At 41.5% G+C, this 13,248-nt stretch overlaps 1 protein-coding gene across 1 annotated transcript in view; it reads left to right on the top strand.

Annotated features, from left to right (window-relative positions):
• Positions 1–12,497, top strand: part of neur (E3 ubiquitin-protein ligase neur) — a 29,366-nt gene extending 16,869 nt beyond the window's left edge. Inside the window, exons 2-4 of the mRNA XM_018542415.1 lie at positions 8,744–8,910; positions 9,576–10,144; positions 10,578–12,497. Coding sequence (XP_018397917.1) covers positions 8,744–8,910; positions 9,576–10,144; positions 10,578–11,709 — 1,868 coding nt within the window. The 3' untranslated portion in view covers positions 11,710–12,497. The remainder of the gene's footprint in view (positions 1–8,743; positions 8,911–9,575; positions 10,145–10,577) is intronic.
• Positions 12,498–13,248: the final 751 nt, after the last annotated feature.

A 13,248-nucleotide genomic window follows, 5' to 3' on the forward strand; every position in this document is an offset into this window, starting at 1 on the left:
GAGAGAGAGAGAGAGAGAGAGAGAGAGAAAGGGAGACTGAGAGAAAATTGGTAAGGTGGAAAGAAGAGAGGAACCGGCCTGTGTAGGGGAAAGGACGCGCGGAGTTCCGTGGGGAGAGAGAGAGAGAGAGAGAGGGAGATCGCCTCCTAGGAGACTAGGTAGCTCGGCAAAGATCACGGCATCGGGCGTGGGAACAAGGCCCCTCCTGCTACGAGAGGCCTAGCAAGAGCGCGCGCGCCGAGAAAATTACCATCGGCTTCCTCCGCGTGCTGCTTAACAGTACCTCGAGTGCTTTATCGGAGCGGTCCGTAACCCCTTGCTTGAAGTCGTCCTTAAAGGTAGACAACAGGCGCACGCGACCTGTAAGCCTGTTGCGCGTCTCACTTTTCTTCCTTCCTTCCCTTTTCTATTCTTCTTTTTTTCTCGCTTCCACGCAAATTCTTCCGAGGTCGCGTGGATGATGCCGGGAGACATCTGGCATCTCTTGACATGTCAGAGCGGATAATTCTCTTCGACGAGATTAATTATAATATATTTTAAGAGAATGAATCCCCCAATTTCGGTCGAAGCAAGTAATGTTTATACGCAAGTTTGTAAGTATATTTTTTCAGTTTTACAAGTTGGGCATCGAATCGACTTATCGGAATTAAAACAACGCAGTTATATAAACTGAAGCTGGAAATGACATCACAAATTACCTTGACCGTCAATTTAATCGTGATGCTAATTAGCGCTTTAAAATACTGCCAAGAACGTACAGTGAAACGTATGATTATATTTTATTAATAATCGATCTTAAATATCGATTGTGTATATTTTCTGCTGTGTTAGAATTTAAACCAGTATTTATAATTGGCTGATTCTTCGAGTTTTATGCCCCTTTCTATCAATGTATTATAGATTAAGTTCAATATCAGTTCAACTTACTCTTTATTTTTTCTAGCTCTAAAAATTAAAAAAAAAGATGATGAGTACGTTGAACCGAGATTAAAGTTATTTTACATTGGCGGAAGCGAGCGTTAAAGTTTTAAGGTACTAGTACGAACGACTCTGTGATTGGTTTGTAACATTTTAAGACTGTACTGAGAGAGAAGACGGTCTTAAAGAACCGATTATGAGTAGCGATAAATATTACATACATCTCGCAATGATGTAGGTCTGCGAAACGTGAAGGAGATGTCGGTGTTAAAAGACTATTGCACGCTTCGTCGATCTTCTCGTTCTTGTTTATTCGATCAAAACCTGCGGAGTCGTCGTTTTACGCCACGGTTCGTCGAACCTGAGCGAAGCCGAGGCACGCCAATAAGATGTGTCGATTATAAGGCGGTTTATTAGACTGTACACGGCCCGTTCGCATTCTTTCCTACTGATAGCAGAACCGGTGCAGAAATAGATTTTGATTGTGGTGAATGAGTCTGGGCGAGAAGGGAGGGAGGGATCAAGCTCGGTCAAGGCTCCGTTTATTTACATCATGCAAAGTGCATCGCGTTCACATCGTCGCCGTGGTGACCTCGCGGATGTTCGCGAAGACGCGTGTTTCTGTTCTACCGCGCCGATTACTTTCACCTCGATACAATAACGCGGTTGCGGATCAATTGAAATTTATGTCGTTAGTGCCGGTGAGCGCATCGTAAAATTTCTTAAATGTCACAGACTTTACTGGAGTAAAGTGAGTGTCACGTGTAAGGGAAACAAATTTAAAATAGAAATGACGCAAATTGCTGATCGTCCAAGAACAAAGTAAAGGGGCTGATCGGTCAAGCGGAATTAATCAGACTGAACTAATTTAATCCTTCATTTCCACATCACGTGGGCTTCCGTACGTTCGGTTGCGGAAGGATAGCGAGAGATTTCCATTCAGCCACAATTAATTGACGTGCCACGTTTTCAGATGCGCGTGTTCTCTTAAACCGCGGGCGTCTTATCCGTCGTTATTTTATTTCCAATTTTCTCGCGCTCTGCGCCCTCGCAACATCTGTTATTTCGCTGCCGGCGACGCAGTCGGGCTAGAAACGAGATTTTAATTAAGCACGGTCCCGAGACGCAGCATCGCGGCGACTCATCGCGACGCGCCGAGATTCACCGAGAGTCTTGCAGTCTACGAGTTGCACTTCCGCGCAAATGTGTGTCACGGGTTTCCCACGAGATGCGCTGGCGAATGGCGGCATAGGCGCGGGCATAGACCAATTACTACCGGGAGAGAGATTCTCCGCTGTCTCGTGCGATTTGCGTGGAGAGCGACGATCAGTCGCCCGGTACTCGGTCTACCCTGGAGAAAAAAAAAAAAGGAAGACGCGCACGCGCGTCGCGTTTAATGACTGTCACGACGGTTGAATCCGACGATTACTCAGCAAATGTTCGCATAACTGTTCAGGCGGTACATTGTATTTCGCGACCGCGATTGATCCTCGCCACTGAAAGCGGTCCGCGTGTCAATCCTCGAGCGCCGTTGACCTTTCGATGGAGATTCGCAGAAAACTTGAATACTTATACGAAGAAAAGTTGATCTTGCTGAATTTTTATTACGTGGACAGAACAGTTTTGTTGAAGTATCTAAAAATTTTTTTTTTTTTATTATATAGCTATCGATACAGATCTGAAAATAATTTTATCTGTACCATTAAAATAATTATATGTAGAACGTTTAAACTGGTTACTGTAATATTAAAATTTTTGTAACGTTATCAATATTAAACAAAGTGTCTTTTTCATAATGTGAATATACAACAAATAGAAAGTAAAGGGCCTAAATAATCGAGTTAAGTATTTAAATAATTTGAGCTAAATTGATATACATATTCAATTTTGCAAACTGCTCGCAGAATTTAATTTTCAATCTTTAAATGCAGTTCTAACAGAATTAGAATAGCAATATCATAAATTAAATTGACAAGCAATTTAATCCTATTGATGCTTATAGATATCTTAGAAAGTTTGCAGAATTATTTAAGCACTAAAGATTCAGCTCGACTACTTATTAAGATTTTTATTTCCTAATTATTATCGTCAATGTTTAAACGTTCTACATAATTATTTTGATGGTTCAACAAAATTGTATTCTGATTTGAAAATATAGCTGAATTTGTTACTCCAGCAAAATTGTTCTTTTCATGCACGGAAGAAATGATGTCCGGATTTCTCTGAAAATTATCTGAAAAGCGGAGGGAAAAACTCGAATGAAAATAATAGTAATATCGTGAATAGAAGCGAGCGAGCAGTCTCATCCTGCAAAGGGCTAAAATAATTGCCATCCACGATGATGCGCTGCGCAAGCTCGCAATCAGCTGTTCCCGCGGAACGTCTTTTCGTTTGCGGCGACGAGCGGCGGTGGCGAATAAACGGCCCATCCGCGAGGGGTAAATGGAGTCATGGTTTGGTACACCGAGGCCAACAAGAAGTGCTGGCGAGATGCAACGGTATACGTCATAACATTCCCACGGTGAATCGGCCCGGTGTTTCTAACCGATGGAGGTGCGTCGGCGATTCATGTTCTTGCCGCGACTAATCTTGACAATGACGCTTCTTCAATCCACATGAATAGGACTTTCGTCGTAAAATGTGCATCACCTGTTTTCCAGCATATTTGAAAATCACAGACGTGTCTTTTTCGAAACCACACGATTTTCCATCTATTCTTCATTGTTCGATCGACGATTACGATCCTGCAATTATTACAATTGTCATGTCTAAGTTATTGAGCCTTAAATGTAACAGTGAAAGGAAGGTTAATCAAAAACTTTGTAGCTTCACGGAAAGAACGATTTTGCTGAAGTATTTAAAAATTTAGCTAAATATAGATCTAAAAATAATTTTGTTGGATCATCAAGATATAATAATTATGTAGAACGCTTAAGCTGGTTGCTAGAATGTCAAAATTGTTTACAATATCACTAATCATATTTAAAATTTCTATAATACTTGATTATTTTAATGGTCCAAAGAAAATTATTTTCAGATCTGTATCTAGCTAAATTTTTAAATACTTCAGTAAAATCGTTCTTTCCGCGTTATATAAAAATGAATGGACATCTATAGGCTTCCTCGTTGCGAAATCAAATCTCGGAGAATCTAATTCAAGGAATAAGACCGACCAACAGAAAAAACCTTCATATGTGTCTTAATAATGTTCAAACGAATAGCGCTTCATTATCACTCGACTTATGTATTCCGATCCTTTTTTTTATTAGCATACGACGGCGTAATAAAGCTTGTAACCGCCGATGATCAACGGGATAATACGCGACGTTCCAGGAACGACTCTGTCTGAGCAATTCCGGATTTCGCAATGTTGCCTCACAGTGGACAGCTCCTTTCGGGTGACCGGCCGAAAACTACGCGAGGAAACAAGCGAAACGGGAGACGTGACTCGAAATTACGACGGAGCACGCAATCGTCTCGTTCGCGGTCGTAGTGACCTCGCAGCGTCTCGCAACGACCCGGCTCCCGTAAAATCCTGGAAACCTCGCGCATTTACTTTTTACATAATTGCACCGTGTAATAACGGTCTCGCCGAGCGACAGAGAGGAAAAAGCACGACTGTTCCGCGTCTCCCCCTCCCCTCGACAGCGAAAGGAGGGAAGAAATTAGAATTTACAATTAGCGCGCAAACGCGTTTTCTAATACACGCGCCTTATCGGGAGCGTGAGAAACCGAACGGTCCGCAATTTTTTACTAGTACTACTTTTTTTTTTATCTATAAATCGCATTTATTTAGTCAATCTCGACGACCGCCACCGCTTGATTTCAAATCATTAACAGATCAATTGCCTTATCGGGCAATTTATATCTCGCAATTTGTTATCATCTTCGCGACAGTTTTTTTATTCGTATAACAATGGATTGGATTTTTAAGAATAGATAGCACATATTTTTGTTGTTAGAAAAGTATACGCACAAGTAAGAGAAAATAAAAAATAAGTTGTGCAGTAAACGATAAGAAAGAGGAAGCTGTAAAGATTCGAAAACTTGTCTTTCGGCAAGCTTTCAGCCATGTAATGCATCATCCCGAAAAATGTTCGACTCTCTCACCTTATCATGCAGAGGAAGATTAGTAGCAGATGTGACTCTGGAAGAAGAATGTTTGGGCTGAAAAATCTTTGACGGTGGTTCGGACTCTCATCGATAGATTATTATAACCGATTAAACCAATTGAATATAACCAATTAATTTTCGAGATTACATTGGAAACACGGACTTTTCTATAAAGCTATAACAATTAACGCACGGATTCTAATGAACATCATATCAGCTAGAAACAGACAAAAAAACATATATTTAAGTCGTAACGTTTATTTATTGTTATTGGAGAGAATTTAGTAAATAACCATATGATTCTCGTCAAAACGTTCCATGTCTTTTTGAGAATTGATTGTTTATCATTCTTTTATATGGAAACATCTTAGGCATTATTATAATTATTATATTTTTGGTATCTAAAATAATAGTTCCTTCCCAATCAAAAGAATGGTTGTTTTTAATTATATTCCGTGATCACACTTAATATTGTTCTTATATTCAGTAATACGAGTAAAGACTCGTACAGATGCCTCTTATATTGTTAGTTTATCTCACTATGACGCTTTGTATTTAATATAGTGTGTTTTATATACAACATTCTAAATAGATATCTAATTCATCTTTACGTGCACTCTGATAATGGAATTTAATTTGTTTAAATTCTATATTCAATAGTGAGTAATTTTGTTAATAAAGGTTTTAGTGATATAAATACAGTAGGTACATGTGGAAGAACACAACATTTTTTTATAGAATTTGATACCGGATTTTCATGCAAATTTTGTAAAGCTTTGTAGAGTCCGCGGACATAAGTTCGTTGTGAATTAAATATCTTATTCTCTTATTCGTGAACTTGAAAATTAATTCCAACGGATAATCATTCTCGAAATATACGTTTTTTGTATTGATGTTGTTTTTTAGTTAATTACAATTGTCTCTTATTGTTAACTAATAATTTGGCTCGATTATTGACCAGATTAATGTAATTTACAGTAGATACATTTTTATTAACTCACCGGTATTATTTCGGGGCAAACCGCACATTGTTTCTCTCTTCCGCATTTTTATTTCTTTCACAGAGGAAGCACTGCATGTTCGCGAATGAAGTCGCCAAGGTGTAAATCAACTCCCTTCCTCGTATATTGTAACGGCGGTTTCCGGACTGCCATCCGTTTTACAGAGAAAGTGGATCGTCCTGATGTACCTTGATACTTGGCGTCCGTACTTGGAGGCCGCTTCCGGTGCGCAACGTGCGGTTTCCGGCGCACGTACAATATCGACTACGCGCCTTGGCATATCGATAGTTGCTATAGTCAGTAAGAACGAGGCTCTCGCGAGCGCCGGTCGGTTCGCTGCGGCACTCCCGGTTTACTTTCAAACCGAGAACAAAGACGCGAAACTTTTGAGTTGTTGTCAAGATTCCTCTAAAATTTATTAATATTTCTTTCAAAATTTGTCGATAAATGCAATTCATTGTGTATAGTATGTTATTTGCGTATGAGTGACCGTTCAAAATGTTTGTGAATAATATGTAATAATGGAAAAATAACTACGAAACATGGAAGGATTTTATTGAAACATCTAAAATTTTGCTGGATACAGAGATTTGAAAATAATTTTGTTGAACTAACAAAATAATTATGTTGGAAACTAAAAAACAATATTACAAGACACTTTTTATAGTTTAGCAACTAGTTTGAGCTGTCAACAAAATTATTTTCAAATCTCTCTCTCTCTGTATCTAAAATTTTAGATCTTTTAGAAAAATCATTCTTTTTATGTATTCGATACTTTTTTTTTTAAAAAAAAAGATCTTCGCGTGATTTACAAAAATAAGATGACTATCTGATTATTTCAACAAAAATTGAGTTCTTCGAGGATCTCTTTACGGTAATATCAGCTGACGCGATTCCATTTTCACCGATTGTCTGGAAACGTCTTAGCATCCCCGCATTCCAGATCGGCGAGCCTGCATTATGAAATACCGAAGTGGAAACGCTCGACAGGCTTTGATGAGAGGTGCTTTTGCATTCGAGTTCCCCGATCGAATTTCTCCCTCCTTTTCTTCGCGCTGCGCTGAAGAGCTCCTTTGTTTCCTATCCGAAGTAGCTATCTTACCTCAAGTGAATTTCCCGGCCATGCTAGAAATGTCCACGGCCTAGTTCTTTCGACAAACGCTACATCGAATCCTTCGATCGTGCTTTAAGAAAAAGAGAAATCCAGCGACTTTGTAGCCAACGCCTACACGTCTGTGAAACAATCGGTCGAAAGGTCGAGGCGATCCTTGGACGATGCAATGTTCATAAGCTAACTCTAATATCGAATAGAAAAAAGATAAATATAAATTAAACGTCGCTTATTTTATTTCTGTGTAAAATAGAAATTCCAGAAGTTAATAACGAAAAATCGGGCGATATCGGATATTTTAACTTTTTTCCGAGCTTTTGTTTTCTTGGATGGCAAAAATTAACATAATTTACATAATATAGAACATTATATCTAAATACCTTTGTAATTATATTTTTCTAAAAATAGCCAAGATTTTCCTTTTTTAAATGTTATTACATTTTCTTTGTAAAAATTAGTAATATATAATAGAAATATTTAAAAAGAAGTATATGTGTTTTTTTGGTAGATTCCACTATTATCTGTTTTCTTCTTCCTATTTGCCTGCCTCAGATTCTCGTTAAAATGTTGTTGACGTAGGTTGAAAGGGAAAGGTCGAGCCAAATTGTTTAAAATGTTAGAAGCATGTGATGGTAGAGGATCCTTTTAAAGAATCCTGTTCGATATCCTATATCTAATCCTTATTTTGTCATCTGTCATCGTATTTTATGTGATACTATTCAAAAGTTATCTGATACCATTCATGATCCACAATGAAAACGATTATATAATATGAAACGAACACTTTAAAACAAAAACCTGTAATTTTAAATCTGTAATTTAAAGAATAATAAAGGTTGTTTATATTGGGGTGAAACTAAAAACGAAATTCGACTTACAAATGATGTGACTGGTTGCAAATAAACTTTGTGCCGGCATAATTACACAACAAAATACAATAACTCTAAACAATACCGCTAAACAACATCGTCTCTGTTCTTAATGTGGAGAGGTCCCGGCTCTCATGTGCAAATAGACTTTGCAGTGGCTTAACAAATGTTGCTACCTGAGTTTAAAGTTTCAAATAATCTTTTGTCCGATACCAGCCGACTTCCTCCTAAGTGTATTCTGCCATCCAAGAAAACAAAAGCTCGAAAAAGTCTAAATTGGATATTTCGAGAATTTGTATCTTTGTAAAACTTGTTAAATAAATCAAGTATACTTTGAAAAAACATCAAGAATATCAGGACTAACTTTGAAACAAATCTGTCTTGAAATAAATCTCTTAATTTTTCGTAATCGTTGCAATCTTGTAAGAAAAGATGTTATTTATGATTATTGGTACATACATATGTGTGATAAATATTATTCGCGTAATATTCATAAATAGCTATACAAATATTTTTTTTTATCTATGCGTCTTATGTAAATGAATTTACGTAACACGCATAAATAAGCTTTATATAATTTTTGCACATTCTTTTTCCTATATTTCAACGATATTAATATCGATTATGAAACGACGCACCTGCAAAACGAACTAAATAATTTGAAATATTATACGAACGTACGGACGTATGTGTAATCGGACGATATTGACGGTTATCGTTTTCTGTTTCAGCTCCCAGATCCTCGAACGCGGGCACCAACAACTTGCCACCGTTGACGTTTCACCACGTGCACGGTGACAATATCAGGCTATGCAATGGCGGTACGATCGCTCGAAGGCATGAGAGCTTTTGCAAAGGTGTCACCTTTAGCGCCAGACCCGTGCGAGTAGGCGAGAAGGTAAGATTCCGCGACGGTTCTTAATCAATCACACATCCACTGACTGGCGCCGGTGCCGATTGTGGGAAACCAACGTCTTTCGTTACGCTCGAGAAATCGCCGTTCGCATTCCTCGGAATATTAAAACGGATCGCTGCCGCGACTATGAGAGTAGCGTACTTTTTGCGTAGGTCGTTGTTTTGCATATCGTCCAAGTTGAGAGTTACGAGCCTCCGGCGATGCTTGCGCGTTCAACAGGCTTATCGCGTGTCTGTCCGTAGTTAGGTAAGGCGAGTAAGATCGTATATAGCCGCGCTGAATGATTCAAACAATTTTCACGGGATCATCGCGGTCTTCCGAGATTTGTCACGAATACTCGAAGACTAGTTACTGATGTAAGACAGGTGGGCGTGCGTCGTTTTGGATGTTAAAGCGTGTTTTCAGTTACGTATGGCGTATCTAGGATTAGTCGTAAAATTATAATGATGTAACACGTGGGACGAAACGTAATCGAGCCTAATCAATTCCCGAAGATGCGCACGAATAAAGCTCCATTTTAGGATCGCTCGAGCGGCGGCACCTCTGCCACGGTTTCGCAAGGTGGCTCTCTTTTCTTTTTTTCTTCCTTGTATAAATCATGCGAATTGCGTTCTACATGGTCGTTTTTTTTCTGTGAAACGGTGCAGGTCTGCGTGAAGTTCCTGGAGATTTCCGACAATTGGAGCGGCGTGATCCGTTTTGGTTTTACCAGCAACGACCCGATCAATCTCCGGAGCGGTTTACCGAGGTACGCGTGCCCAGATTTGACGAATAAGCCAGGCTACTGGGCTAAAGCGCTCGCCGAAAGGTTCGCGGAGAGAGATACAGTACTCTTCTATTACGTTACATCGGCTGGCGATGTGCACTTTGGTGTCAATGGGGAGGAGAAGGGTCTCTTCTTCAGCGGCGTTGAGACCCGGGGCCCGCTTTGGGCGATCATCGACGTCTACGGCAACAGCACCGCGATCGAATTTGTTGATCCGAATCGTCAGCATTTCAACAACATACGTAGAGGCGCCGAGCATAGCAACGAGGACAATGCGCAGCATAGCAGGCACTCTGCTATGGACGACGCCAGCAACGCCGGTCGAGATGTCGAAAGGATCATCGTACCGACTATGCAGAACATGTCGATTCATCACGAGCCTGACGTGGAGCTACCCGGTCTCAGGTTTCAACCCCCTGGCGTCCTTTTCACACCTCTGCCTTTCCACTCGTGAGTATATCGAGCGTGTGTAAATCGTCCACTCGCGTTTCATCCATGATTCAGCTCTAATTAATGCGTGTCGCGAAAAAGATTCTTGTACTCGCTGACTTAAATCGCAATTGAATTATCCGGAGAAAATGATCTGGAACTAACTTGTGTCTGGCTTTGAAATGGCACTTGCGCAATATTACGCTTTCTGATTAAAGTTGTCTGATCGAATTAGCAAAGTTTCGCATTACTCGACGCGATAGTTTCTTTGAGAGAATAACGCGAAAGTTGAAAGTCATTGATTTACAATGGAAGCACACAACCATTCACTGCGCCGTTCAGCCGCACAGAACTAATTTGCCGTCCGCTTTTCACGGTTTCCCAAGACACCCGTCATTAAGCGAACGAGCGCCACCGCCGAGGTTAATCGCTTCCTCATTTTCTTTCTCCGCAGGACTCGGGGTAGGAACATCCGCTTCAGCAACCAGCAGTGCGTGGCGACGCGCACGGACACGGAATTCTGTCACGGCTACGCGTTCACGAGTCGGCCGTTGCTGTTGGGCGAGCGATTGGTCGTGCAGATTCTCTCGACGGAGCCGATGTACGTTGGTGCTTTAGCCCTCGGTTTGACTTCGTGCGACCCGGCGCGGCTCACGGCAGAAGATTTGCCGGACGATAGCGACCTGTTGTTAGATCGTCCTGAATACTGGGTGGTCTCCAAAGACGTGGCGTCGAGTCCGCAGCCAGGTGATGAAATTGCCTTCACGGTTACGCATTACGGCGAGGTGCAGATGAGTAAGAATGGTGGCGCGCCCAACGTCGTCATGCACGTCGATCAGAGCCTTCAACTGTGGGCGTTCGTGGACGCGTATGGAAGCACTCAACGTGTCAGAATGTTGGCCAGTAGACCAACCTCACCGCCCCGGCAACGTCCGAGCAATCCCTCACCTGCCAATGTCATTCAACAGCAGCAGCAGCAGCAACAGCAACAACAGCAGCAACTTTCGAATCATAGCAACGCCGCCACGGAATTGTCTAGATTTTCTGAGATGGTACAGTTTAAACCGGCAGTGGGTGGCGGAACAGTGCTCGTTGTGAATCTACCGCCTCAAGCTGGTTATCCGACACCACCGCCGCCTACGCCACAGCCGATTTATGCTTCCGCGACGCACAGAAATCCATCGACGCAGCCGGTGCATCTCTCAGCGGCGGCGACGGCAGCCGTGCCTGCGCCAGTCCCACATCCTGGATCCTCCAGGCAATCCTCGCCACCGTTGACTGGAACAATGGCCAGCACCGGCTCGTCGACGTACGTCGACCCGGTGACCTACCAGAGTCTGGACGGTACCCTGACGTCGTCGCGCGCGGCCTCGTCCCATTTGCATCAATGGGGCGAGGGCCTGCAGCCGACGCTAAGCGAGTGTTCCATCTGCTACGAGCGCAGCATCGATAGTGTGCTCTACATGTGCGGTCACATGTGTATGTGCTATACCTGTGCGATTCAACAATGGCGTGGCAAGGGTGGCGGTCACTGCCCGCTTTGCCGGGCGCCAATCCGCGACGTCATCCGTATCTACCGATCTTGAACAATTCGGGAGTGACCGAAAGAGATAAAAAAAAAGAGTGCGCAGACGTCTTCCTGGTTCCCAGCGTCGTCGTCGCCGCCATCACCGCGTCCACCACCGTGCTTCCGTCGTCTTGGTTTCCTTCCGCGTCGAATCCGTCGCGCTTCATCGCCATCACGCTTCTCGCCCCACCTTCGTGATTACCGGAACGAACGAACACAAAATCGAAACGAAACTCGCTACCTTCACACTGCCGTATCTCTTTTTCTATTGAAATGCAAGGCACGTTCCGGCAATAAAATCGAAGAACGAGCATTTCCCATGGGATCTTTTCGGGAACTACGAAGTGCTGAATCGAATATTTAACTCCGTTAATTAATATTTAAGGCAGTTTGCGTCGTGTTAACGTAATCGCGTCATTGTCAATTAACACGTTAATGGGTGGACCATCGCATCATGCACAAAGAAAGCAGCGGTGCTTTCGAAATCGCGATCACTGCCACCACTATCAGTCGAGCGAGAACGCGTAGATGATTTGCCCCGGATACGAACAACAGAAAGAGAGAAAGAGGGGGAGAAAGTGAGAGAGAGAATGAGAGCGATAAAAGGCTGTAATGTTGATTGAATTTGCTTGTATATCGATATTTTTTTGTCTGCTAATCTGTAAATGAGCGAAACGTGAATGACTGAGAACTATGCGATTGTGTCATCGATAAAAAGAAATCGATCCTAGATATTTTCACATGCGACATAATCGTCATTATACCATTAGCAATTACTACTATCACTCTGAACTATTGCTATTCTATTACTACTACACTCTTACTATTACTACTACTACTATTTACTACCGTAAATCCAATCTTTAATTATTATTTTATTATTACTATAATATTATTATTAATATTCTATCGCTACTATTAATTGTATTATTAGTTGTTCATTTATTGTAACTGTTTTTAATTACTCGCGAGTAGCTTTGTTTGTCACGACCGCTATTATTTTTACAATTTGCCGATTATAGTGATGATTGGTGAATTAACATAGTCATTATCTCGTAGCATGATTATTATTTAACGGATCGTATAATTACATAGCGCAAACTTTCTGATCGGACGCCTAGGATATCTGGATAGCTTAATCGCGTCTCCGGCTCTCCTTTTTAGGGCGATCGAAACTTTGTCGTCCCGTATCCCGACCACGACGAGTGCATGATGGACTCGAGGTCCAACAGTGTTCATTTTTCATCAGTGATTATTTTTGCCTTGGACGGTAATATTTGAGCGTCCGTAATTTTCGCCGATCGTGTTAGGTGGGCTTTTACCAAAGATCTTAAACGTTTCCCACCTATTTTACCTGGTCTTCGCGACACTCCAACGGACATTCACGTACAGGCAAATCCTGACGATGACAATCGCTTCAATCTAGCTAACAATATTTGTTGATAACATCACGCTCGAATTTTCAACATCCTGTGAACACGAATATTGTTGATATGCGGATTGATTATACGCCTGACAATTAGTAAAAGATTTTTGGCCTTCACGTAGCAATTTTACA

This window comes from Cyphomyrmex costatus, unplaced genomic scaffold (genome assembly GCF_001594065.2).
Source record: "Cyphomyrmex costatus isolate MS0001 unplaced genomic scaffold, Ccosl1.0 scaffold330, whole genome shotgun sequence".
Classification (NCBI taxonomy): Eukaryota; Metazoa; Arthropoda; class Insecta; order Hymenoptera; family Formicidae; genus Cyphomyrmex; species Cyphomyrmex costatus.